The following is a 26405-nucleotide window of genomic DNA, read 5'->3' as shown; positions in this document are numbered from 1 at the left end:
TATAGTTATTTGTAGACTGTCTATATCATTAGAAATTTAATTGAGCTCTTGAAGGATAGTGACTGCCTTTTGCCTCACCCCTCCCTTTTTATTTTTAGTTTTTCTTGGTTTTTTTTTTTTTTTTTTTTTTTTTTTTTTTTTTTTTTTTTTTTTTTTATCCCCAGCACTGTTCATTGCCTGGAATATATGCTTATTGACTTGATTGACTGGGTCAAAGTATATGTCCATTTTTAATTTTTAAAATTTCTAAATATTTTTCTATGTTTACATGATTCATTTTCTTTACCTCCCCCCTTCCAGAGCCAATAAGCAATTCTACTGGGTTATACAAATGTTATCACTTGATGCCTATTTCCACATTATTCATTTTTGCAATCTTTTAAAACCAAATCAATCTTTTGAAACCCAAACCCCAAATTATATGGCCATTTTGGTCACTTCATAGTATAATTCCAAATTGCTTTACAAAATGATTATGGAGAAGAGTATTTCAGGTGGGGAGAGGGGCAAAAACATGGAGTTGGGAATGATAGCTGCCTGTGGATAGCATGGACCAGTTTGGCTAAAGAGATTTTGAGCTAGGGAGTCAAGGAAGATAAAGTTACACCAATAAAATGGGGGCTGGCTGTCCAGTACCTTGAATACCCAGCTGAAGTTTCCCTCTAGGCAAAGAAGAAGCATTGAAGGTATTTAACAGGGCGGTAACAAGATGAAAGGGATGCCTTAGAAAGATTAATCTGGCAACAGTGAAGAAGGATGAATTGTGTAGGAAGAAAAACAGGACCTAGAGACACCCAGTTAGAAGACTACAATGGAAATGCAGGCTGGAGGCTATGAGGGGCTGGACCAGTCTGAGTATAGTAAAAATGGAAAGGTTAGAGGTGGATACAGAGAAACATTTCAAAGCAAAAACTGGCAGTCCTTCGTGACTGAATTGATTCAGGTGATGGAGGAGTCGAAGGTGACTCTGAGGTGTCAGGCTTAGGTGACTAGAAGAATGGTAGTGCCTGTGACAGAAATAAGATTTGTGTAGTTAAAAAAAAGAGAAAGAGCCCACATCCTTTCTTGAATAATCTGTTGGCTTTATTAACAATACACTTGAAATCCTCAGAGACCAGACTGTTATTTCATAAAGCAATATTAATTTTTGTTCTCTATGAGAAAAATACTTTTGCATAAATAACTTAAACAAGAAAATAAATATGTAACTTATTCTTTTAAAAACAATTACTTTCATTCCTGCATCAGGGTCCCATCTGAAGGGACTGCAAATGTAAGCTACCAGACCTGCAGGCTTTCACATTGAATACACTTTAAAAAAACAAAAAAACAAACCACGCACACACAACAAAACATTTTAGAAATTATACAGAAAGAAGTGTCTGGAAATGTTTCACTGAAAGATTTTTGGACTGTAGTTACTGCATTTTGTGGTTTTTCAGCATATGTACAGCAGTTGCAATTTTTTTGTTTGCTTTTTTTTTTTTTTTTTTTTTTTGCTTTTGCTTTCTAATAATAATCTTTTAATGAAAGGAGCATCAACACATGCATTGCATGGTGCTAAGCTATTTTCAGGATAGGAATGTGCCAGTGAATTACATGTGCTCAGACCAGGCCTTTGGACTGGCTCATCTTTTACAATGAACCAACACTGGCCTCTGCCAAAAGTGCCCGTGGGCACCGACCCCAGGTACTGGGGGGGAGGAAGGGACTCTGGGTCACTAGAGAATTTTGCAGCGGTTACTGTAAGAAAGAAAGAGTTAGGGCAGTCCTTTGGGGAAGGAGGGCCAGGTTGTCTCTAGCTGCTTTCTCCCCAACACCCTCCCTCCTGGCTTGCTCTAAAATCCCCGATTAGCTTTTAGTGCCAGGAGGTAGCCCATCTCCATGCCCTACAGACAATTCAGCAGTGGCTTCACAAGCCACTTGGTTCACAAGCTTTGCAAACTATATTAACTCTGCAACCACCACACACACCCGGGGATGGGGGTGGGAAAGGTGGTGGTGGTGGGGATTTTGCTTAAAACTGAACTGGAAAGCCAGGGTGTGAAAGAAACCGATCTCCCCACTCGCCTTGAACATTAGTGAACAGACCTAGCTTTTGGTAGGAGGGCGAGATGATCTCATAGCTCAGATTTTCAGAGTTGGCTATGGCCTTCGAGATCATCTGCTCCAATATTTCTCCTTCCAGTTTAAAAGTGGAGCTTTCCTTTTTGACAACCTGATGTTACACCTTAAAAGCATTCAAGTAGAAGCGGGACCAGGAGGCAAAGGAGGACTATTCTTTCTTTTCTGATCAGTAGGATATAAATATTATTAGAGGTCGCAAAGCCCTGGGCTTAATATACCCCAAGGCTCTTCTAACTGCAGGCGGGTAAGCGAATGAGTGGAAGGGTTGGGGTGCTGAGGAACTCCCCTCCGCGAACTCCTGTGTGGAGGTGATGGGGCGGATTGGGGAGAGAGGGGGAAGGGGAGGCGGTGTTTCTGTGGCTGTAACTCCTACTTGCCCTATCCTCCGCTTCCTAAAGAGAGAAGAGACCCACCTGCCAGTTAAATGCAGGTCAGGAGGCCACCTCCTCGCCACCTGGCTCCCGTCCCAGTGGCCCAGTGGCCTGGCTATCTGTCTGCTTCGCTAGAAGGTTCAGGCTCAGAGATCAGGGGAAGACAGACCCTACCTTGGGCTTCAGGCAAAACAAAACAAAACAAAAAAGACCCAGACGCCTTCGGGGGGGGGCAACCTCGGCGCTGACAGGTCTCGGAGGGAGAAGCGGCCTGGGGCAGGGTCTAGGGACGACCTAGTAAGCGTTCTCCAGCTCGGGCTGTTTGGACTTGCCGCTCCGGACCCGGGACAGCCGGGGCTTCTTGTTCTTGGGCGGCCGAGCAGCCTCCTTGCCGAAGTCCTTGAGCTCCGACTGGTTGTGGAAGCGGGTGTAGCGCTTACATTTGCAGGAGGCCACCACGCGGATCTTGTGAGTCCGGGCTTTCTCGCCACCCGGGCACAGCAGCTGGATCCGCTGCGTGCGGTAGCGGTCAGGGATGCAGCGGTAATCCGCCGCGCTTTGGCGCCACAGCCATTTGCGCCCGATGGCGTTGGGCTGCAGGTGTGCTGGCCCGCACTGGCCGGAACACACCAGCTCGTTGACCGGCTTGGCGCTGCGACAGGGCCCGTCGGTGATGTAGCGGGTGAAGTGCAGCTCCCGGCAACTGTAGTCGGACGCGTCTGGGGAAACAAAGGGAAAGAAGGTGCTAGGGTCCCGCGAGGAGGGGGCGATCTGGGCTAGAAGCTCCCCTAACCTCTCCAGGGCTAGCCAGTTGCCTTAGGCTGCACACACTCTGCCCTCCCTCTTCCCCTCCCTCCATCTCAACCCCAAACCCAGGAGCCCTTTCCCTCACGGCTATCCTACAAGTCACGCTCCTTTTTTTAGGGTGGGGGCCTCAAAGGATGCCATGCATTCCCACCTGTGTATTATGTATATAGGGCTATCCATTGTCTCTACGTTAGAGTTTTTGAGACTAACTGCATTCACACCCAGAGTTGCCTTCCAAAAGTCCTGGAAATAAACCACACTGGGTCACTCAAAGCAATTATTTACACCCGTCTCACCCACCCTGACCTAGACAATTTTCTGGGTTCACCAAGCCCCTCTTGCGTGGTTCTGGCCTGCTCCCAAATGTTTCCTTTCCCTAATGTTAGATTAAACTTGACAGCCACTGCTGTTAGAGAAGGCATGTGGAAGGAAGATCAAGGACCCACTGGTTTGTCCAGCAGATGTAGGAGTCGTTTCACTGAAAAAGTGAGGGCTCAACTCACTTAATGTTAACTGTGGTGTGGGATAAGCATCCCTTTTCATCAGTTAAAATGAGTTGCTTCCCTCAAGTTTAAAACTGCCAGAATGCCTCTGTTCCTTTAGAAGCATATATGGGGGAGGGGGGGGCGGAGAAAGGGGGAGGGGGGGGCGGAGAAAGAGAGAGACAGAGACAGAGACAGAGACAGAGAGAGAGAGAAACCAATAGGACCTGTGCAGGGGAACAAGGCTGGATACAGATCCTGTTGGCTCTGGAAATGGGGATTTAGGAACAATATAAACTCTATTGGTAGGGAAACGGGGGACAGATTTCTATGTCTGCTGGGAGAAACCCTCAGGTTTCAAAACCCAGAGTTGGATGAAGAAGACATTGCATTCTTTCCAAGTGTGGGCAGTTTGGTGGCACAGTGGATAAAATATGCCTCATATACTTCCCAACTGCCAAGTAACCTCTCTATCTTCAAGAAAAGGTTATTAATAGTACCCATCTCCCTGTAAGACTCAAATTAGGTAGGATGCTCTGAAAACCCTAAACCAAGAAAGGGAGCTGAGCTCTGATTAAAAACCTATATGTGAATGGTAAGTTAGTTAGAAGTTAGAAGACCAGGGTTCACATCTCTCTTTGGAAGCCTTTGTGACCTTAAGCAAGTCACCTAATCTCTCTGGGCCTCAGTTTCCTCATCTGTAAAATGAAGGGATTGGCCTAGATGGCCTGTGAGGCCCCTTCCAGTTCTAGGTCCATGATCTTCAGAGTCCTAGTAGCAGCAAGAGTCTTACAAAGAGTAGGGTGTTTGAGTACCAGAGGAGGCTGGGATGGTGATGCGCTCTCTGTGGGATGGTCACATCTCCCAACCCAGGCTGACCCCTGAACTCTTTCAAACTTCACTGACTGCTGAGAGATATACAGATAAAGACAGAAACAGATCAAGGCAAAGAAACAGAGAAAAATTGGGGGCAAAAGTGATGAAAATTGTCTCCAGGACTGAAAACAAGAGGGGAAGAAAAAGCCTTCTCCCACAGATATTCCTGGGGCCCAGAGGCACCACACCAAAGAGGGAACCTGTGGGCAGCAGAGCTAGCTTTGGCTCCAGAGTTCTTACACTTGGTTTCCCTCACCAGGCTGTACTCCTCCTTTCAGAGTTGGGGTTGTAGAGTGTGGGGGCGGCCTGTATTTGCCTAGGGAAAAGAGGAATCTAGGGCTAAGAATAGTGCTGCCCAGTTTAGGCACTTCCTTTGCAGAAAAAGAGATGGTATTTTGAGTGGTAGGATCTTTAGGGCAAAAGTGTTTGCTCATGTAACTCCTCCTCCACCAAATCTTAGATTTGTAAAATCTGTAAAATGGGCATAATGATATTTATAGAATTGTGATGGTGTAGATAAAACATTAAAAAAAAAACCTTAAGGTACACTTAAAAATTACAGTTACTATTATTTCCCAACAGCCTTTTTGGAGTTTGGACTACATTGGGCAGAACTCAGAAACCAGGTCCTGCCCTACTAGTTTCTAGACCTCACATCCTCAGGAGCTAGGATTGTCTTCCTGTTCATGTTTACCTCCTACAGAATGACCCTCATATCTCAGTTCTCCTTTCCTGAAGACCTCTTTGAATAAGCTAGATGGACCCCTTCATCACAAACACATGGAAGAGAAATGTGAAGCCTTTGTAACCCCTTCTCTTCCTCACTGTGATGGTTGTCTTGTCTGTGCCTGATTTCATTTTACAGCGAGTCTTTCTTGCTTCTTACTGCTATCTTGAGAGGCTCTCAAATAAGATTTCCCACTGACTTTGTAGCTTCAGATTAGGTTTGAGGATTTGTTAAAGAGAACACAAGCCAATATATCCCATGCCCACTGCAGATGCTACTAAAACACCTGTGTGCTGTGAGAGGATGGAAAGAAATCCTGGAAATCAGAAAGCAGAAATGAAAAGAAGAAGAAGAAGAAGAAGAAGAAGAAGAAGAAGAAGAAGAAGAAGAAGAAGAAGAAGAAGAAGAAGAAGAAGAAGAAGAAGAAGAAGAAGACCATACCCACCCACACTCAAGTGCAAAGAGTTACTCTTCTGACCTTGCTAAGGCAAAATCTGAAAATTCTCACTCAGTACTGCCCTTTCCCCTATCAGCATCAAACTGAACCAGATTTTTAGGGTAGACTTTTCCTTTCCATTCTGCCTGTAAAGAATTGGGTTTATTTGCCCTGATCTTCACACTCCTCTAATCTCATTCTCTTTTTCTCAGAAGCTGAGACTCTGGTTCCTGTACTTTGCCCAGGGAGCTGCAAGGTATAATGGGGGGAAAATCCCAAATTTGGAATCACAGGACCTGCTATTGACTACTTGCCTAACCCTGGAAAAGTTACTACACCTCCCCAGGCCTCAGTTTCCACACTTGTAAAATGAGGAGGTTGAAATAGGGGCTGGCCTCTGAGGTTCCTTCCAGCTCTAAAAGTTCCTGTCACCATTTATATTCCTTTTACTCCATTCCCCCCCCCCCTTAATTGATAATTGCATCTGTGAGACACATCTATCACAGTTGCTGCTTCCTGGGGTGCTCACTGACAACTCTTTACCCTACCTCCTTCTGTGGGGACCAAATCCTGATACTGCAGGTAACCTTCCCTGCCTGGTCCCCAGGAGCACTTCGTGGGTCCAAAAAAGAGGACTGCCTCCCCCATTCTTTGTAAGTTCTACAAAGAAGGAAATTCTCCAATTGCTCCAGCCACCAGAGCACCCAGGGGTGGTGAGGCTAGGGAACTATGGCCCTACTGTCTTGAAGGTTAGGCAGAGCTGGGCATCCCCTAGTGATGGAAAGAACTCTTTCCTCAATGTCACGCATGAGTCTGGAACCCTGCTGAATATACCTTGGCACCCACAGGGAGGGGCCCTCATACAAGACAACCCTCTCACCCTTTCTCTGACTTTAGTACTTGGAATACCTTTGGGCTCCAAAGGGTGGTGTGGGTATCTCCCGCCATTCTCCGCCTGGTTCATCGTCTTGTTATTGCTGTTCGACAGGTCGGGAGGAGGCTCGGGTTGCTCACTGAGCTCAGGGATGATTTCCGTGGCATCATTCTTGAAGGCCTGCCACCCTCGCACAGAGTGGAAAGCAACCTGCACCAGCGGGCACACCAGACAGAGGACTAGAGGGAACTTCATGGTGCCAGCCAGAGTGGGGGCAACCAGACCTTCAGCACTCACAGGCTCCAGTCCCTCTCCGAGCACTTTCTCCTTTTTTAAATCCCCCTTTGCTGCTTCACCAGCCAATGGGGTTACAGACAGAGAAGGGCCAGCCCCACATTTCACTTGGGGGGAGGGGTGGTAGGAAGTCGAGAGGGAAGGCAAAGGGGTGTGTTCAGAGCCAACCCACCTCACCACTTTCCTCCCCAGGCTGTCTGAACTTCCGAATAGCTCCAGTCTCTTCCCAGGTAGCGTGGAATGTCTAGGTTCATGCCTGGCAGATCCCTAAGGAAGAGGGGTCCTTTTCAGCGCCCAGCTGTTCCTCTGTTACTCAAAAGCTGCTTTCCTACTCAGACTGATGACCTCTCCGGACCCTTTCATATGTCTCAAAACAAACTGGATCCCAGTTTAACGAGCAAACTTCCCAAGTCTCCTTGAGGAAGGCTTGGACTCACTCCGTGTGTGTAAGTTCAGAGAGCTGTCATCAGCAAATACAAATCGCTTACAGGGTGTGCCTCTACCCCCCCCCCCCCTTGTCCTTGTAATTTGTACTCCCTTAGAAAGAGAGAAAGAACTCAGTGATGTCAGTCACAAATCCTGAAGACTCAGGGCTTTGTAACAGTGATGATCATAGAAGAGAGTACAAGACTTGGAGTCAGGAAAAACCCAAGTTCAATTCCTCCCTCAGACATTTCCTAGTTGTGTGCTCCTAGGTAAGTCATTAATGACTTATTAATGAATTTATTATTAATGACTGACTACCTAAAGTGTTAAATGATTTATAACTGTCTGCCTCAGTTTTCTCAGCTATAAAGTGGAGCGATTATAAGAGTACTTCCCTTACAGTGTTCTTGTGAAGAATAAATGAAATAACATATGAGTTTGGAAGCCTTAAGGCACTATGCATAGGAGCAATTAGGTGGCCCTGTGGATAGAGCATGAGGCCTGGAGTTGGGAGGACCTAGGTTCAAATCTGCCTCAGAAACTTCCCCTTTGTGTGACTCTGGGCGGGTCACTTAACTGATTGCTTAGCCCTTGCTGCTCTTGTGCTCTAAGGAGATCAGTAAGGAAATAAAAGACAGAAAGTCTTGTATTTTTTAAAGCATACAAATATAGCATATGGATATATAGCATATAAATGCTAGTTATTATTATGTCAGAACCAGAGTGGAGCCCCTATTTCAAAGTATTCTAGCATATAAACACTAGTTATTATTATTCATCTCAGAACCAGCGTGGAACCTTGGGTTCAAAGTATCTCTATTTTACTCATCAATATATGGGGAAAATACAAGGCACTAGTGACTCCTCTCCAGCATGAGAAGTGATGTCTCAGAGGTGATCCTGTTTTCATCTAGAGCAGTCTGGTGAAACATATGGACCCCCTTCTCAGAATCGTATTTTTTAGATTTGAATATTTTATTTTTTTAGAAAAATTTTCCATGGTTACATGATTTTTGTTTTTACTTTCCCCTTCACCCCCCCTTATAACCTCCCCCCCCCATATCCAATGCACATTTCCACTTGTTTTAACATGTGTGATCAATCAAGACTTATTTACATATTATTGATAGTTGCATTGATGTGGTAGTTTCCGAGTCTACATCATGTCCGCATCAACCCATGTGTACAAGCAGTTGTTTTTCTTCTGTGTTTCCACTCCTGCAGTTCTTCCTCTGAATGTGGGTAGTGTTCTTTTCCATAAGTCCCTCAGAATTGTCCTGGGTCATTGCATTACTGCTAGTACAGAAGTCCATTACATTCGATTTTACCATAGTATATCAGTCTCTGTGTACAATGTTCTCCTGGTTCTGCTCCTTTCACTCTGCATCAATTCCTGGAGGTCTTTCCAGTTCACATAGAATTCCTCCAGTTTATTATTCCTTTGAGCACAATAGTAGTCAATCACCAGGATATACCACAGTTTGTTCAGCCATTCCCCAACTGAAGGGCATACCCTCATTTTCCAGTTTTTTGCCACCACAAAGAGAGGGGCTTTTTTTTTTTTTTTTTTTTTTTTTTTTGTTGTTGTTGTTGTTGTTGTATTTTCCTACAAGTCTGTTTACCTATGATCTCTTTGGGGGTACAAACCCAGCAATGCTATGGCTGGATAGAAGGGCAGACAGTCTTTTAGAGCTCTTTGGGCATAGGCAGAATCGTATTTTTAAACATAAAAATAAAATGCATAGGATTGCAGAGAAAGAAAATTATATCAAAATATGGTTATAAAATATTAAAAGTTACAAGTTTATAGACCCTCCTCCCCACCCCAAGGTCCACTGATCCCAGATTAGGAACTCTATATTTATAAACTGGATAGAGTTCTATATCCCAGGCTTTGGCATGAGGTCAGAGCCATGGATCATAGAGTTCTTGGAGACTTCAGTCTGCTCCCATCGGTAGGAAGCGCCTTGCCCAGACAGGAAAAGGAATAGATTTGGAATTACATTTGGAATTGAATTCCAGCTCTGCTACATTTTTTTTAAAAACTCTTACCTTCTGTCTTGGAAGATACTGGCTAGGCAACGGGGGTAAGTAACTCGTCCAGGGTCACACACACCTAGGAAGTGTCTGAAGTTATATTTGAACCCAAGACTGCCTTACTTTCAATCCACTGAATCACCTCACTGCTCCCTCCAGCACTGCTATTACTATATATAAAACCTCTCCTTATCTGCAAAAATACACAGGTAGCCTAGATGCCCGGCAAACTTCTTTCCAGCTCTGAGCCTGATCCCCTGATTTCCCCACACTGCCAGTGCCTTGCAGGATGAAATGTCTAGGACATAAAGTTCTTTTTGCACTGGAAGGTTCCAGAGCCTACAGTCCTAGATGACATTTATATTAGCATTCTAAGGTTTGCAAAACGTATTACTTTCATTATTTTGTCGGAGCTTCGCAATAGTCCCGTGAGGTCAGTTCCATTGTACAAATAAGGAAACTGAGGCATTTATCTGGCTTCCCCGGGTCACCCAACCAGTTAAGTGTCTGAGGTCAGCTTTAAACTAAAGTTATTCCAACTCCCCAGGAAGTCAAATGCAAATGATTCCAGAAAGTTTTGTTTTCAGACCACATTTCCTAAAGGAGAGGAGGAAATAGGTACGTTTACTCAGCCAGGGGCTTGACTAACGTTTTCTATTGAGAAGATTTTTTTTTTTCCTCAGGCTCCCCTTCCGGTGCAGGTTCTTTCTTCTCATTTCCACGCCATCGCGTATCCTAACTATGGCTAATCCATTTCTTCTAGCTCCTCCTCCAGGTTAAACCCAGCTCCACCTCAAACCCCCTTCTCTACTCCCAAATAATGAAGAAAGAGCTAGTAACTGGATGTCGACGCTCTAGAAGATGGTTTCAGACTCTCTCCGTTTTCCAGGGCAGAGAGAATCTAAAGACAACTGCAGTGGCACATACCGGGCATTTTCTCCCGGAGGGGGGGGTATAGCTGCGCCCCGCTGCCCGCGCCCCCCCCCCCCCATCCTGCAGCATCCTTTGCATCCTGCCTTGACTTGCAATGTCAGCCTGTCCATGGTGCCCCTCCGCCTCCGTCCCTCCTTCTACAGATCAATCACTGAAGGTGCTTGAACGCTGCTGCCCTGACAGTTTTACAAGACAGACAGAAGCCCCCTCAGGAAGGAGTTTCTCTCATACCTGTTTCCCGACTTAGTTTCCTGCAGGGAAGGTGAAAACAGCTGTTGCTCTTATTTTGGGCAGGGGAAGGAATGATATATATGTCCCTCGTGGAGAAGCCTTTGAGAGCCTCTCATGCCTCCTAGTCCCACAGATCTTTCCCTGTAACTTCCAAGTGGAGATAGAGTTCATCGGAAAATCAGAGGATCTGACTGCAAATGAGACATTTATCTGGCTTCCCAAAGTCACAGAACCAGTAAAGTGTCTGAGGTCAGCTTTAAACGAAAGTTCTTGTGATCTTGGACAGACTAGGACACACTTTTCCGAGCCTCAGTTTTTTCATCTGGGAAAAGGGGACGATGGAACTGGATTAGATTAATGTTTAAAGATCTAACACTGGACTAGACACTCTAAATATAAAACATAAAATGCTTTCAGATTTGCAGTTTTAATATAGATTTTATATGTAGATTTTATACATAATATCATTTGATTCTCACAACTGAGGAAGGTAGATATTTTTGTCATTCCCATTTTACAGAGGAGGAAACAGACTGAACAAGCCAAGCAAAGTGACTTGTCCATGGATATACACTACAAATAATTGGCTGAGGTAGCTAGGATTTGAACTTAGGTCTCTCTGACTCTAAATCTAGCACTCTATTTACCACACTTCCTAGTGGCCACTGGGTGCCATGAGATGATTTGTGAATTCCCTTCCAGATCTGAGTTCCTATGAAGCACCTTCAACCTTCCTTACTTTGACTCAGAACCAAAGGGTCACGTTAACCCTATCTGGTCCAAAACAACCTTAATGTTTTTGTATTAAATGGATATTTGATTTAAAAAAAATTCTTCCTATACTCCCCAATTTGCTTGTTTGGGTTAGCGAGATAAGTGCCCAGAGCTCTCCCAGGGTCCTTAGCCTCTACCAAATGGGCATTGGAGTCCAAGGGAAATTAACACTTGAACACTCCTGCCACCTTGTGGGAAAAGGAGACAAGCAAACTCTCTAGATAAGGGAACCAGAGCTACCCAGATGGGATGTCTGAGTACTTTTGTCCTACTGGACAATGGCGAACTACCTTCTTCCTTCCAATAAAAAGCAGGGAAAGTCTGGGGCTTGGTAGGCAAGATCACCCTTACATGTAGCTAGAAGAGCCAGTCCCCGGTGAGGAGAAGCCCTGGTCTGGTCTTCTGCTCCCAAATACCTCTCCGATTTAAAATTCTATCATGGCAGCTTCATTTGTTTGGATTAAGAAATTGCCTTCTTTGGAAAATGCAAGTAGCCCTAGGAAGGGCGAAATATTAGACTACTGAAAGTGAGTTAAAAACCAGATTTCGGGCTTTCCCACATAACATAATTGTGGCCATACTAGACTGGAAGGGACTTCAGAGGCTATTGAGTCCCCCATTTTAAACTTGGGTAGGGACTGAACAGAAGTCCCTTCCTAAACAATTGATCTGTTCCCAGCCCAGCTGATTAAGTTATGGACTGTAAGAGGCAAATAATAATTGTTATAACAATAATAACTAGCATTTAAATATTGCATTAAAGGTCACAAAGCACTATACAATGAAACAATGTATACAAAGAAATTAAATTCTTTAAGTAAAAAAAGAGTTTGCACATTTTTTTAACCCTTACCTTCCATCTTGGAATCAATACTGTGTATTGGTTCCAAGGCAGAAGATTGGTAAGGGTAAGCAATGGGGGTCAAGTAACTTGCCCAGGGTCATACAGCTAGGAAATGTCTGAGGTCAGATTTGAACCCAGGACCTCCTGACTCTAGGCCTGGCTCTCAATCTACTGAGCTACCCAGTTGCCCCCACACATTTTTATTCCTATATAAGATGGAAAGTTTTTCAATCAAACAAACCATGGAATTAGAGGGCAGATGGCCCCTGGGAGCCCCCATTGGCTATTTACAAATCAAGACTCTCCAGGGGAGTCATTCTAGTTGTGTAGGTGGGAGTAGGGTGCTCTCGGGCAATTAAGAAAGGAAGCAGCTCTGGAAGAAGAGTCTAGCTATTGAGAGGGAATCACTCCTTAACCCTTGGTGGGGGGCATTTTTCTCTTCTCCTCATCTAAATTTTGTCTTGACCGACCACATTGACCATAATATCTTGCAGCAGAATTTCTTGCTCAGTAGGAGACATCATATCCAGAAGGGACCAGGCCCAGTGAACAAGGCACAATAATAAGAATGAATGTTTCTATAGTACAGAAGTGCTAGGCCTAAAGCAAAGCACGCTTTGCAATTATCCTCTCATTTGATTCTCATAAAAGCCTGGGAGGGAGGGGCTATTATTATCCTTATTTAGTGATTGAGGAAACTGAGGCAAATGGAAGATTTGCCCAGCTAAAAAGAGTCTGAGGCTGGATTTGAACTAAGATCTTCCTGAGTCCAGACCAGTGCAAGGGACCTAGGTGAGTGACCTACTTGGCAGAGAATGCCATGTGAAGGGAAGGAAGAAGTTGTTCAGTCTCAGTGCTTGCCTCCTTACTAGTATAATGAGTGTGGCTACTTCCCACTGATGCTGTCCGTATCTGTGGGAGACCATACATTAGCTTTATCGGGGTGGAGGAGTGTATAAAGAGTAGCCACACAGAATATTATTATAGTGTGATCTCAAAAAGTGCCTTGCTTCCAGCTAATTGTGCCCCCTGGCTAACTATTCAACATAAATGCTTTAATGGGGATTCAGAAGTCAGGATTTTAGTAGCATGGGTCCCCTCTGTGCCTTGAACCCGGGAAAGTCATGCCCCAAAGGACCAAACCTCTAAAAGTGAGTTGGAGGGCAGGGGGTGGGGGGACACCCAGAGGGAGTGCCACTTGCATGTGAGGAGACTGAGACCCCAAGAGATTATGGCTTACCCAATGTCATACAGATATAAGTGGTTAGGGCTTGTGCATGTTGGTCTGAATGCAGGGACAAGGATCCATGGTTTATCAGTCCTGTGAGCAACCTGAATCCTAGTAATGGCAATGACGGTCACCAATGACTCCCCAGGACCTCAGTAAATGAGGGAAATGATATATGTCAAGACACATAGGTTGAGAAAGAGCAAATTGCAGCTGAGGGAAAACCTGTCCTTGTGGGAACTATGTCTCTGTTACTTTCTGCTTCTGTTTCTATCTTTGTCCAGTCTATCTGTTTGCCTATTACTTTTCTCTGGGTCTGTCTCTCTCTGTTTCTGTCAATCTGTCTCTGTCTCTGTCTGTCTCTTTACTCTTTTTCTCTCTATCCTTGTCTCTCCCTGTGTATCTCTTTGTTTGTGTCTCTCTTTCTCTGTCCCTGTCTCTGTCTGCTTCTTTCCATCACTTTGTCTTCATTTCTATCTTTGTCTTTGTTTCTCTCTCCATCTCTCTCTGTCTGCCTGCCTGTCTGTCTCTATTTCTGTTTCTATCAGTCTGTCTCTGTTCTTTCTTGCTCTCTGTAGCTGACTCTCTGTTTCTCAATCTCTTTGTCTGTCTCTCTGTCTCTCTGTACTCTTTTTCTCTATCGCTTGCTGCCCGTTTTTACTTTTGTCTCTGTCTCTCTATTTGTCTACCTTTCTGCATCTGTCTCTCTGTTTCTGTCTCAGTCTCATCTCTGTCTTCCTTTTTCTTTTTCTGTTTCTCTCTTTCCCTGTCCCTCCCGCATCTCTAGTTGTTTCTTAGCCCCGAAAATCATCCTATCACTATCTACCCCTAGGATGACTGATTTCGGGGAGAGGTGGAAGGAGGATTTCCTGCACATTGTTACAAAGCAATTGAGGCAGAAAGAATCTGGGTGCCCTAGTGGATTACAAATTTACTAGCAGTCCCCAAAATACAATGTGATTATAATGTGTGTGACACTCACTTCACTTGCCTACATCTCAGTTTCCTCATCTCAGTAAAATGAAGATTTTGAGCTAGATGACCTCTAAAATCCCTTTAATTCTAAGTCTATGATCCTGTAGTCCTACAGATAATCATGGCAGACCCAGATCCAGGTCCTTCCTCTAAAGCCAAATACAACTTTTTTTTTTAACTTCATCATAGAATGTGAAAGATAGGAAGGAACCAAGATAAATTCAAAATGGATAAATGACAAATATAAAGAGTGAAATCATAAATAAATTAGGTGAATATAGATTAGTATACCTGTCAGATTTATGGGGAAAGAAGGAATTTAAGACTAAGCAAGAGATAGAGAACATTGCAAATGTAAAATGAATGACTGATTATATCAAATTAAAAAGGGTTGTACAAACAAAACCAATGCAGACAACATTAGAAGGAAAGGAACAAACTGGGAGAACATTTTTATAACAAAACTCTCTGAAAAAGGCTTAATTTCTCAAATATATAAGGAACTAAGTCAAATTTACCAAAAAATCAAGCCATTCCCCAGTCGACAAAAGGTCAAGAGACATGAATAGGCAGTTTTCACAGGATGAAATCAAAACTATCAATAAGCACATGAGGAAGTGTTCTAAAGCCCTCCTGATTAGAGAAATGCAAATTAAAACAACTCTGAGGTACCACCTCACACCTAGCAGATTGGCCAATATGACAACAAAGGAAAGGAATAAATGTTAGAGGGGATGTGGCAAAATTGGGACACTAATACACTGCTGGTGGAGTTGTGAATTGGTCCAACCATTCTGGAGGGCAATTGGGAACTATGTGCAAAGAGCTTTAAATGAATGCCTGCCCTTTGATCCAGCCATACCACTGCTGGGTTTGTGCCCCAACAAGATAATAAGGAAAAATATTTGTACAAAAATATTCATAGTTGCACTTTGTGATGGCAAAAAATTGGAAAATTAGGGGGTGTCCTTCAATTGGGGAATGACTAAATAAATTGTGGTATATGTTGGTCATGGAATACTATTGTGCTGAAAGGAATAATGAACTGGAGGAATTCCATGTGAACTGGAACAACCTCCAGGAATTGATGCAGAGTGAAAGGAGCAGAATCAGAAGAACATTGTACAGAGACTGATACACTGTGGCACAATCGAGTGTAATGAATTTTTCTACCAGTAGCAATGCAATAACTCAGGAGAATCCAGAGGAACTTAGGAGGAAGAACTGCAGAACCAGAAATGCATTAGAAAAATATATGATCAACCACGTAGTGCAATAGGGATATGATTAGGGTTTTGATGTTAAAGAATCTCTCTACTGCAAATATGAATAACATGGAAATAGGTTTTGAACAATGATACATGTATAACCCAGTGGAAAACTGCTTGTTGGCCTTGGGAGGAGGGGAGGAGAAAGTGAGGGGGGAGATCATAAATCACGTAACCATGGAAAAATATTCTAAATAAAATTAAAAAAAAAAAGAAAGATAGGAGGGAATGAGGTAAAAGTTTGATTTCCTTAGGACATTTTTGCATCTCAGACTTCCAATTCTATGTGTCCCTGCGTTTTTTTTTATATATATATATATATCATGGACTCCTTGGGTACAGTCTGGAAAAGCATAGATTCTTCCTCAGAATAATGTTTTTAAAAGTATATAAGATATCTATCTTTCTATAAAACAAAGGAAATCAATTCTATTGAAAGAGTTATCCATTAAAAAAAAAGAGAGAGACAGCAACAAGCTCACAGACCCTAAGTTAAGAACCCCTGCATTTAAATGGTTCAGTATGACTTTACTGAACTTGACCATGGACAGAGCAATGCTCCCTGGGGAGTCCATAGGTAGTGGAATCACAGACCAACATTGCCTCCTGGTGGAATTAATCCAGAGGCATGGCTCAGGTAAGGCAAAAGAAGGAAGAAATCCCCAGCCATGCTGCCTAGGGCCAGCCAAATCTCTGATGGTCACACTGGCCTGGTCTGTCTTTACAGACAAGGCCATTCCTTTTTTTCTACCCACATCTCTCTTTTCAGGGGCCCCTGAGCTTTATCACACTTCTCAGAGCCTTTTTCTCTGAATTAATGTTGGTGTTGGCCTTAAAACTAATTGCAGTGAATAATGAGTAGATGGAGGGAGGTGTCCTTTGGTGAATTCTCTGTCTCTGTCTCTAACTCTGTCTCTGTCTCTGCCAGCCTGTAAAAGAACTTGAAAGGCTATAAACTCCTCGAAGGCAGAGCCTGTAGTTCATTTTTGTCTCGGAATCCTCAGCACATAGCATAGTGCTTGGCGCATTGTTGGATGCCTCAGTGGATGGCTATCATGGCATAAAGTTTGCAAAGCCCTTTACACACATTATTTCATCTAATCACTGTTTTGAGAAGAACAGATCTGCCAAACGAATCATGTAGAAGTTGTCAGGGACTTAAAGTTCTGCTCCAGGAATAAAAGGACCAGATTGGTGAACAAAATGTTCAGTGAGAAGCAATGCAATGCTACTAATGGAATTCCAGTCATGAAAGATTGGGAGGGAATGGGGGGAGTGGGGCTGGATCACCCTGTGGTCCCTTTCAGCTTTATACCTCCTCAGTGGTGATCTCATTCAAACCCCTTATTTTTCAGATGAAGAAATTGAAATCTAGGGAGTATGTGGGTACTAAGGTGGCATTAACCCTCTCTTTTCACACAAGACCAATCAGCTTCCTTTTCCATTCAAACATTTAATTCCTAGCAACACACAAAACCACTCCCAGATGATTCAACAAATTCAACAAAGAAAAAAAAGAGATGTCAGAGAGATATTGTAATGAGGAAACTCCTATCTTTGATTTAATACCACTCGGCAAATGTTTATTTTGCACATGCTTTTAAAAAGCTTAACACAGAGTAGTAATAATGATAGCTAGCATTTATATAGTGCTTCAAGGCTTACAAAATATTTTACAAACATTGTCTCATTTGATCCTTCATAACGACCCTGAGAGGTAGGTTCTATTATTATCCCCATTTTTTAGATGAGGAAACTGAGGCTGAAAGGTTAAATAACTGGTCCAAGGTCACATAGCTGAGCTGGGATTTAAACGGAGAGCTTCCTCATTCCAGGTCTAGGACTCTAGCCACTGCTCCAAAACTTGCTTAGTGATGATTAACATATAAATTAATTTCTTTCTTTTTTATTTTAATTTTATTTTAAAAAATATTTTTCCATGTTTCCATGATTCATTTTCTTTCCCTTCCCTCTTCTCTCCCCGCTCCCAGAGCCGATAAGCAATTCCATTGGGTTGTACAAATGTTATTACTTCATATCTATTTCCATATTATTATAAGTGAATTTCAAATGCTACCCACTACCATAGAAAGAACTGTTGGAGACTGAATGCAGATCAAAGTACACAATTTTTCATTTTATTTACTTCATGAGTTTTTTCATGTATGTGCAAGATATGTCTTCTTTTACAACTTGAGGAATATGGAAATATGTATTGCATGACAGCACTGGTATAGTCTATATCAGATTATTTACCATCTGGGGAGAGAGGAGGGAAGGGAGGGGGAGAATGTGAATCGCAGAATGTCAGAAAACAACTGCTAAAAATTGTTTCCACGTGTAACCGAAAATTTAATTAATTTCAACACATTAAACATCAGAACAATTTTCAGTCACTCCCTCTGGGTTCTAATTAGGATTCAGCCTTTGAATTGATGCTCTTTTTTCTGGCACTAGCTACTAACCCCTCTTTCCTTTGGAGAAGCTGGATGCAAACAAAACTAACGAACACTGGTAATACCAGGCAATTTCCAAGGGCAGGGAAGCAAACGGGGGCATCAAGATAGACCTTGTGTGGGAGGAGGTGGTTTTGAAGGCCAGTCTTGAAAGAAGCTGGGGGGGGAGAGGGGCAGTTAGGTGACTCAGTGGATAGAGGGTCAGACTTGGACACAGGAGGTACTGTGTTCAAATTTGACTTCAGACATTTCCTAGAAGTGTGGCCCACTTAATAATCCCCATTGCCTAGCCCTTATTGCTCTTCTTCCTTGAAACCAATATAGAGTATTGATTCTAAGACAGAAGGTAAGGGTTTAAAAGAGCCACTTGAGCCCTATCCATTGTGTTTGTGGGGGCCATCTTGCATCACCCAATTCATAATTAATAATTCTTAGATTAACTATGATTTTAGGATCCCATGTTATCTATTCAGCAACAAAGGCCAAAGAACATATTTTTAAAATTGCTTTTTGTTTTTTTAATTATTTTTTTATTTTGAATATTTTCCCATAGTTACATATTTCACGTTCTTTCCCTCTCCCCCAAACCCCCAATTCCACTGGGTTTTACATGTATCATTGATCAAGACCTAATTCCATATTATTGATAGTTGGACTAGAGTTATCATTTAGTGTCTACATCCCCAATAATATCCCCATCAGCCCATGTGTTCAAGCAGTTGTTTTTCTTCTGTGTTTCTCCTCCCACAGTTCTTCCTCTGAATGTGGCTAGTTTTCTTTCTTATAAGTCCCTCAGTCTTCCTCTAGATTCTTGCATTGCTGCTAGTATAAAAGTCTTAAATTGCTTTTTGAAAATGGTATGGCGACGCATTTTAGGGACAGGAGGGGGGGATTCAATCTAGAAGCCTAATGGTTGCTTATTTAGCCTCCCCTTGGTCCCTGCCAAAGGTTCCATTTGGTTCAGTCATTTTCCAGGCATGTCTGACTCTTCATGACCCCACTGGAGTTTTCTTGGCAGAGATACTGGAGTGGTTCCTCAGTTCCTTCTCCAATTCATTTTACATATGAGGAAACTGAGGCAAACAGGGTTCAGTGACTTGCCCAGGCCCACACAGCTGGTAAATGTCTGAGGTCAGATTTGAACTGGGGTAGAGGAGTCTTCCTGACTCCAGGCCTGGCACTCTATCCACTGGGGCATCTATTTAGTCAGGTTTTTTATGGATTGAAACTGCCAAAAAATAAGGGCTCCATAGAAATATAGAGGCCCAAAGTAAGAGACTGCCAGATGACCTGCTTCCTGGACTGTAGACTATCCTAGACCCCATTCAAAAGAAGTAGGCTTGAAGGTGACTTGGTAAATGGGGACCATTAGGATACCCAGGCTGGGAATGTGGTTCTCCAAAATATGAAATGTCCAGCAAGCCTCCAGCCTTCCTTTTTAGATTGGAGTGAGGCTCACTAGCTTATTTCAGGAATAGAAATGGAAATGGAAAATTTGGATGAATGGAAAGCTCTAGGTTTTCTCTCATCCACTTTATCTCCTCCAAACTTGATTAAATGGACTGAACCCTGGATGGGCCACCCTCTGATCCAGGGCTTCTGCCACCATTGGCCAAATTAGCAGCATACTGTCAACATGGTGGTGTACGTCAAGGCCCTCCAGAAGAGAAGGAAGCCTCTTTTAGACAGGTGCCCCCCAGAAAGTGGCAGTGTGAGGGAGGGTTCAGATAATCCTCAGGAAGGATGGTGGAGGGGTATACGGAATTCCTCTCTGCTGACTGCCTTTTGAAGCATAAATAAACATTTATTACCACCAGCTTTTCTTTGGTTGTTTTTTTTTCTTCCAGATTGCTTTGAAACCTTGAGAATTCTTTCTCCTTGAGTATATTGGAATGTGATTTTAGTAAAAAAGACTTTTAGTATTTTTTAGTAAAAAAGGTTGAAACCTGATGGTTCTGAGTTATCATTATACCAGACTTAGAACAACAACTCCAACATTATCTAACTGATCATTTGCCTAGCAATTATTAAAGAGATCTGGGGTACAGGGATCCCCATTTTGAATCTATAGGAAAGGGGAGGCAGGAAAAGCAGAGAGATGAAGTTAAGTCTAGGAGACTTTGCTTCTATCTGCTTAGCCTTATCCCTTACCTTTTCATATGGAGATCTGAAGTCTGAAAGTGGCTTTACAGAACATCTTAATGGAAGAAGGGGTAGATAGGTGGCACAGGGGATAGAGTGCTAGGCCTAAAGTGAGGAAGACCTGAGTTCAAATCTAGGCTCTGACACTTACTAGCTTGTATGTGACCCTGGGCAAGGCGCTTAACTCTGTTTGCCTCAGTTTCCTTTTCTATAAAATGAGACTTTAAGGAAATGGCAAAGCACTCTAATATCTTTGCCAAGAAAATCCCAAATGGAGTCACAAAGACTCAGACATGAATGAAACGACTAAACGATTTTTATGGAAGAAAGTGAGGCACTACAGGAGCAGAATGTAGCATGTGCAGGTGTAGCCAATGCATCAAATGATTTTGTTGAATTTTTTTCTTTATTACAAGAAAGGACTCAAAGCAAAGGTGGGTACATATCCTGTGAAAAACAAAAAGAATTGAACAATGATATATGTAAAACCCAGTGGAATTGCTTATCGGCTCTGGGAGGGAGGAGGAAGAGGGGAGTGAAAGAACATGAATCATGTAACATGGAAAAATATTCCAAATTAATTAAATAAAAAATGAGGGGGAAAAGTATCCATAAAACTTAAAATAAAAGGCTGCAATGACAGATCATTTGTCTAATACATTCAAATGAAAATCATTCTAGAATGGCTCTATGCTAGATTAGGGCATCTGTCTATAGCAGTGATTCCCAGAGTGGGTACTACCGCCCCCCGGTGGGTGCTGCAGCGATCCAGGGAGGTGGTGATGGCCACAAGTGCATTTATCTTTCCTATTAATTGCTATTAAAATTTAAAAAATTTAATTTCCAGGGGGCTAAGTAATATTTTTTTCTGGAAATGGGGGCGGTAGGCCAAAGAAGTTTGGGAACCACTGCTTTATAGTAACCTGAATGTTAAGAAAAAAACCATCTTAAAAAATTTGGGGTGGAAAAATTTGACACTATTGGGGAGGATTCTTCAAATGATAGTCACTGACTTCTCAAGGCTAACCTAGAGGTGGCAGTAATACAAAAGGGGAATCCAATCCAAAAGCAAAGTCTGCAAGTCAAATATTAACCCCCATATGGAGAAGCAACCACAATAAAAGGAGGAAAAGCCAATTCTTTTTCCTGTGAATTTCATCCCAACTAGAGTTCCAACTAGGAGGATTCTCCTAAAGCATCAATGAAACAAGCATTGATTTTCTTCTCATAGGATAAAAGTTCTTGTGCGTGTGCGTGTGCGTGTGCGTGTGCGTGTGCGTGTGTGTGTGTGTGTGTGTGTGATTCTCCTCCTCCCCTCTGTCCAATCCCACAGAAGGGGGGGCTGTGACGTGGACAGTCTTGAGGGTGGGATTTTCAACGTTTCAAACACCTAAAGACCCCCATGATCCAGAAAAAACCGTGACTATCGTGGGATTCCCTCGTGATCCCTTTGAAACTCCCCAGACTTTCCCTCCTTCAGCTTATTTTACAACTGGCTTTCTTCCCAGGGTACAGATTAACCCTTCTCAAGGTTTTTGAAAATAGGCCAGGAGAACTAGATGTTTTATTTGGGGGAAGGAGGTGGGAAGCAGGCAGTTTTAGTCTAAGGAATAGCCACCTTCGGGGGTCTTGAGAATTGGGGTTACAAGCCAAATACTACGCTGAGAATTACACACCGAATCTCATCCCACACACCCACACGCAGCGCTCCCAGGGCAGGATTAAGGCCGGTCTTTTCAACCTATGTCTGAGGAGAGATCAGCCTTGTAACAGGGAAGAATCTAACTTGAGGGGGTAGAAATTCCCACAGTCCTTCCTGCTTTCGTTTGTTTTTTAAACCCTTACTGTGTATTGTTTCCAAGGCAGAAGAGTGGTAAGGGCTGGGCAATGGGGGTTAAGGGACTTGCTCAGGGTAAAGAAGTAGCATGGTCAGACCTACACTGTAGGACGATCAGTTTGGCAGTTGTCTGGTGGATGGACGGGGAGGTGGGAGACCAGGGAGGAGGCTCTTCTAACGGTCTATTGGAGAGGGTCTTGGTCCCTCTGACAAACCTAGACTAGAGTGGTCGTGGCACGGATGAGTAGGTGGGTCACCTGCGCAAGAAATGAAGAGGAGGAATTGACAGAAAGTGGCAACTCAATGGATGCTGGGTTGTGAGTGGAAAGAAGTCAAGGACCCATCCACCAAGGCTCTGTTTCTTCTTGTCTGTTCTTTTTTCATGTTCTATAATAAGCACATTGGTCATTGAACATCAGAGGGGACAAGGACTCCAGAGACCATCTAGTTAGTCCAGTTCTCTCATTTTATAGAAGAGGAAGCTGAAACTGAGAGAGGAAATGATTTACCCATGATTACACAGCTAGTCAATAACCCAGAACCAAAATACAAGTTCACATAATATAGCTCTAGTCAAGAAGTGGGTCACTGGTGTGACCAATCAGACTTTGTTCAGTGGGGCCAGCAGAATTGTTTTTTAGCAACATGGCTGCTGCTCTGAGAATACTGCTTATATCCAGCAGAAATTTTAAAAAGAATAACAAGGGACAGCAAGGTGGGTCAGTGGATACGAGTGCCAAAACTGGAAGTCCTGGGTTCAAATATGGTCTCAGATACTTTCTTTGCTGTGTGACCCTGGGCAAGTGACTTAAATTCTACCTTAAAAAATCAGTCTTTGTGGCTCAGTAGATAGAGAGCCAGGCTTGGAGACAGAGGTCTTGTGTTCAAATGTGGCTTCAGATACTTCCTGGCTGCGTGACCCTGGGCAAGGCATTTACCCCCAATTGCCTAGCCCAGTGATAGGCAACCTTTTGAGCTTGGTGTGTCAAAATTCTCCAAAAAACTGAGTATAACTGGGGTGGTGTCTCACTTTGAGAAAAAACCCACAATTTCACAATATTTATAGTTTAAATAACAAAAATGTATAATTGTAATATATAACTGTATTTAATAAACCAAAATAGATAAATTAATATAGGTAGAATTGTCTATAGTGCACAGAATGTCTACACCACTACACTACAGCAAATGTTTCATCCTCGGCATGCAGCCCCATGTCATTGAAAATGGCTACACGCTGACACATATGTCACAGGCCTAGCCTTTATTACTCTTCTGCCTTGGTTTTAAAAAATCAGATAGAAACAGATTCCTGCAGGCCCCACATTAATTTAGAAAACCAAAAATTAACAGAATGTAGTCGTATTGCATTCCCAATTCTATTTTAATTTGGTCGTGTGTGTTGGAGATGGGACCTGAGTTTGACACTCAATCCTATATCACTGAAATTACAAATCCAGTTAAAAAACAAACACTTGCAAATAAAGTCCCTTAAATACTATCCTCAGGACCTCCACCCAACTGAGATACCAAGGCCCAGTTATCCTTAGTGTTAATAACCCCTTGAGTTGCTTGAGGTCACTGCTAGTAAGCATCACTGAGGCAGGATGTGAACCAAGATCTTCCTGATACCAAACCCAGCCTTCTGGCCTCACCTTAAGCCACACTATCGCTAAATTATTACATTATTATATAAGGGAGTCCTGGTGAAGAAATTCCAAAGCCTATTGGAATCTTTTCAGCAAGTATTAGCTTCTTTCCCTTCCTTTCTCTTCAATAAGTATTAACTTCTTTTCCTTCTTTCCTCTTTCTCCTCAACAAGTATTGGCTTCTTTTCCTTCCTTCCTCTTTGAAACAAGTATTAGCTTATTTCTCTTCCTTCTTTTCCTTCCTTTCTCCCTCCCTCCTTCCCTTTTCTTTTCAACAAATATTAGATTCTTTCCCTTCCTTTCTTTTCAACAAGTATTAGCTTTTCTCTTTCTTCCTTCCTCCCTCTTTCCTTTTTCTTTTCAACAAAAATTAGATTTTTTCCCCTTCCTTCTTCTTTTTCAACAAGTATTAGCTTCTTTCTTCCTGCCTTTCTTTTTATTTCTACCTTTATCGTCTGTCTTAGTACCAACTCTAAGACAGAAGAGCAGCAAGGTTAGGTCAGCAGAGTTAAGTGATTGGCTCAGGGGCATGCAGCTAGGAAGAATCTGAGGTCACATTTGAACCCAGGTCCTCCTTGATCCAGGCCTGGTGCTCTATCAGGAGCCACCTACCTGCCCCTAGTAAGTATTAGCGTCCATGGAAGTTGATCTGCCCCACGTCTCCCTGTGCTCTACCTCCCTAAGAACGTCCCAACTCCAGTGGGCTCTCTCCACTGTTTCAGGCTGCTTCCCCCCTTTTCTCAGCACTTACCATCAAATCTCCAAATGAGATAATGGCTATAAAAAGCTTTGTAAACCTTTAAGGGCTCTATAAACGTCTGCTGTGATTTACCACCTTCCACACAGGGCTGCTATGGGGAAAGGTTCAGCAGAGCTTAAAGCCGGACATCCACGTGAGCCATTTCTCCTCTCACCCCATCCCTTGTGACCAATGGCAGGGAGAGCCAGGAGTCAGATCATCGCTCGGGGTGAGAATGCAGCTTGTGCCCTTAGAAAAGAACAAAGCCAAGGGCCCTTCACTGAGCCCCGAATCTCTCACGAGAACGCAGGCAGGGATGGAGAACGTGATCTCTTTCCGGGAAGGGACCATTTTAGTATTGTCTTTGTAGTCTCACTCCCTGATACGAGTACTAAGCAAATCCTGGCTGGCTGCCTGTCACAGACTTGGAGATAGAAAGGGCCTTAGAGAGCCCAACCCCTTCATTTTACAGATGAGGAAACTGAGGCGAACCGAGGTCAGGAGAGGCCCAGGCACACGGCTAGTCGTCTCGGAGGCTGAATTTGGAACTCGGGTTTTCCAGACGTCCACGACGCCCAAGATGCCCAAGGCTCTGACCACCGCACAACCTAGCTGGTGCTCCGACGGAAACAAACGAAAACTGAATTGGATAGAATTGAACAGAATGGAGAACGCCACTCCCTGAGAGCAGAGCTGTTGACGAATACCCGGGGAACCCTTCCCATCCCCACCTGGGGTGTGGAATAGCTGTGATACGTGTGTGTGTAAACATATGTGTACATCTTTTTGTTCTGTTGTTTCAGTTGTACCTTTGTCACTTTGTGACCCCATTTGAGCTTTTCTTGGCAGATACTGGAGCGGTTTGCCATTTTCCTTCTCCAACTCATTTTAGCAATGAGGAAACCGAGGCAAACAGGGGGAAGTGACTTGCCCAGGGTCACACAGCTGAGTAAGGGCCCGAGGCTGGATTTGAACTCAGGAAGATGAACTTTCCCAAGCCTTGTACTCTATCCCTGCACCAGAGAGCACACATACATACAGGAAGTAAATGTGTACGTGTGTGAGAATGCCTCCCTCTAAATTCTTGCTCAGGAGCAGCCACAGCAAAGGCAAAGCTCAACCCCATTACATACACCTGGTGTAGTCAGAGATCCCATCTAGGCAAGCCAAGGCATCTCATAGACAAGCTCCAAGTCCTTCCCTCCCCGGGTCCCTTTTAGAGGCAGCACTTCCACTGTGAAACTTGAAACCAGGCACATCCCTCTCTCAACTGAAATACAAGTCCAAAGAAGTTCCCCGCCATTTGCTTCCGAGAAATAATTTTCTGGTCCACCTGGCTGGGTGAGCCTCATGGGGATGCTGGGCGCCTGGCAGCGCCATACGGCCTGGGAGCACTCCATCTGTCTCCTGGAGCTGTGCCCCCACTCACAGCAGGTCTTCCTTAGTCCTGTGCCGAGGTATTTCGGGATAAATGCAGGCGGTTTATGCCAAGTTCATGACTGGGATGCCATTTGAAAGAAAGAAAGAAAGCAACAGAACCTCCTCGAGCCTGACTTGATTTGACAAGTCCAAAGAACACCCAGAAATCATCTTTTTCTTTTAAATCAGGAATGGAACAGGTGCTCTAAGCAGCTGCAAGAGACTGATAGCAGGAGAAGATTCCTTCACCAGCCCTTACTGGGGGCACGTCTCTTCCATTCATTGGAACGTCAAAGTGTGATGGAAGTGTGTCTGTCCATCCCCACCCCTTTCCCACCCCTTTCCCCCCCTTCTCCCCCACCATTAGAACACTAAGCAGGATCAGAAAAATGAGAAGTTGTGATTTTGTCTGGGGGTAGAGAGGGGAAAAAAGTGAAACTTTCCATCAATTAA

The 26405-nt window shown here is 43.5% G+C and overlaps 1 protein-coding gene across 1 annotated transcript; it reads right to left on the bottom strand.

The window, feature by feature from the left end:
- Positions 1 to 2643: 2643 nt before the first annotated feature.
- SOST (sclerostin) lies at positions 2644 to 6955 on the bottom strand. The gene is made up of 2 exons (XM_044673973.1): positions 6736 to 6955; positions 2644 to 3217 (listed from the first exon to the last, which is right to left on the bottom strand). Exons 1-2 carry the CDS (start codon positions 6953 to 6955, stop codon positions 2793 to 2795), a joined length of 645 nt encoding a protein of 214 aa, XP_044529908.1. The 3' UTR covers positions 2644 to 2792.
- Between the last annotated feature and the right edge of the window lie 19450 nt (positions 6956 to 26405).

Source organism: Gracilinanus agilis, chromosome 4 (genome assembly GCF_016433145.1).
Source record: "Gracilinanus agilis isolate LMUSP501 chromosome 4, AgileGrace, whole genome shotgun sequence".
Lineage (NCBI taxonomy): Eukaryota > Metazoa > Chordata > Mammalia > Didelphimorphia > Didelphidae > Gracilinanus > Gracilinanus agilis.
The sequence above is the reverse complement of the archived record's forward strand: the minus strand, read 5'-3'. Positions and strand labels throughout refer to the sequence as shown.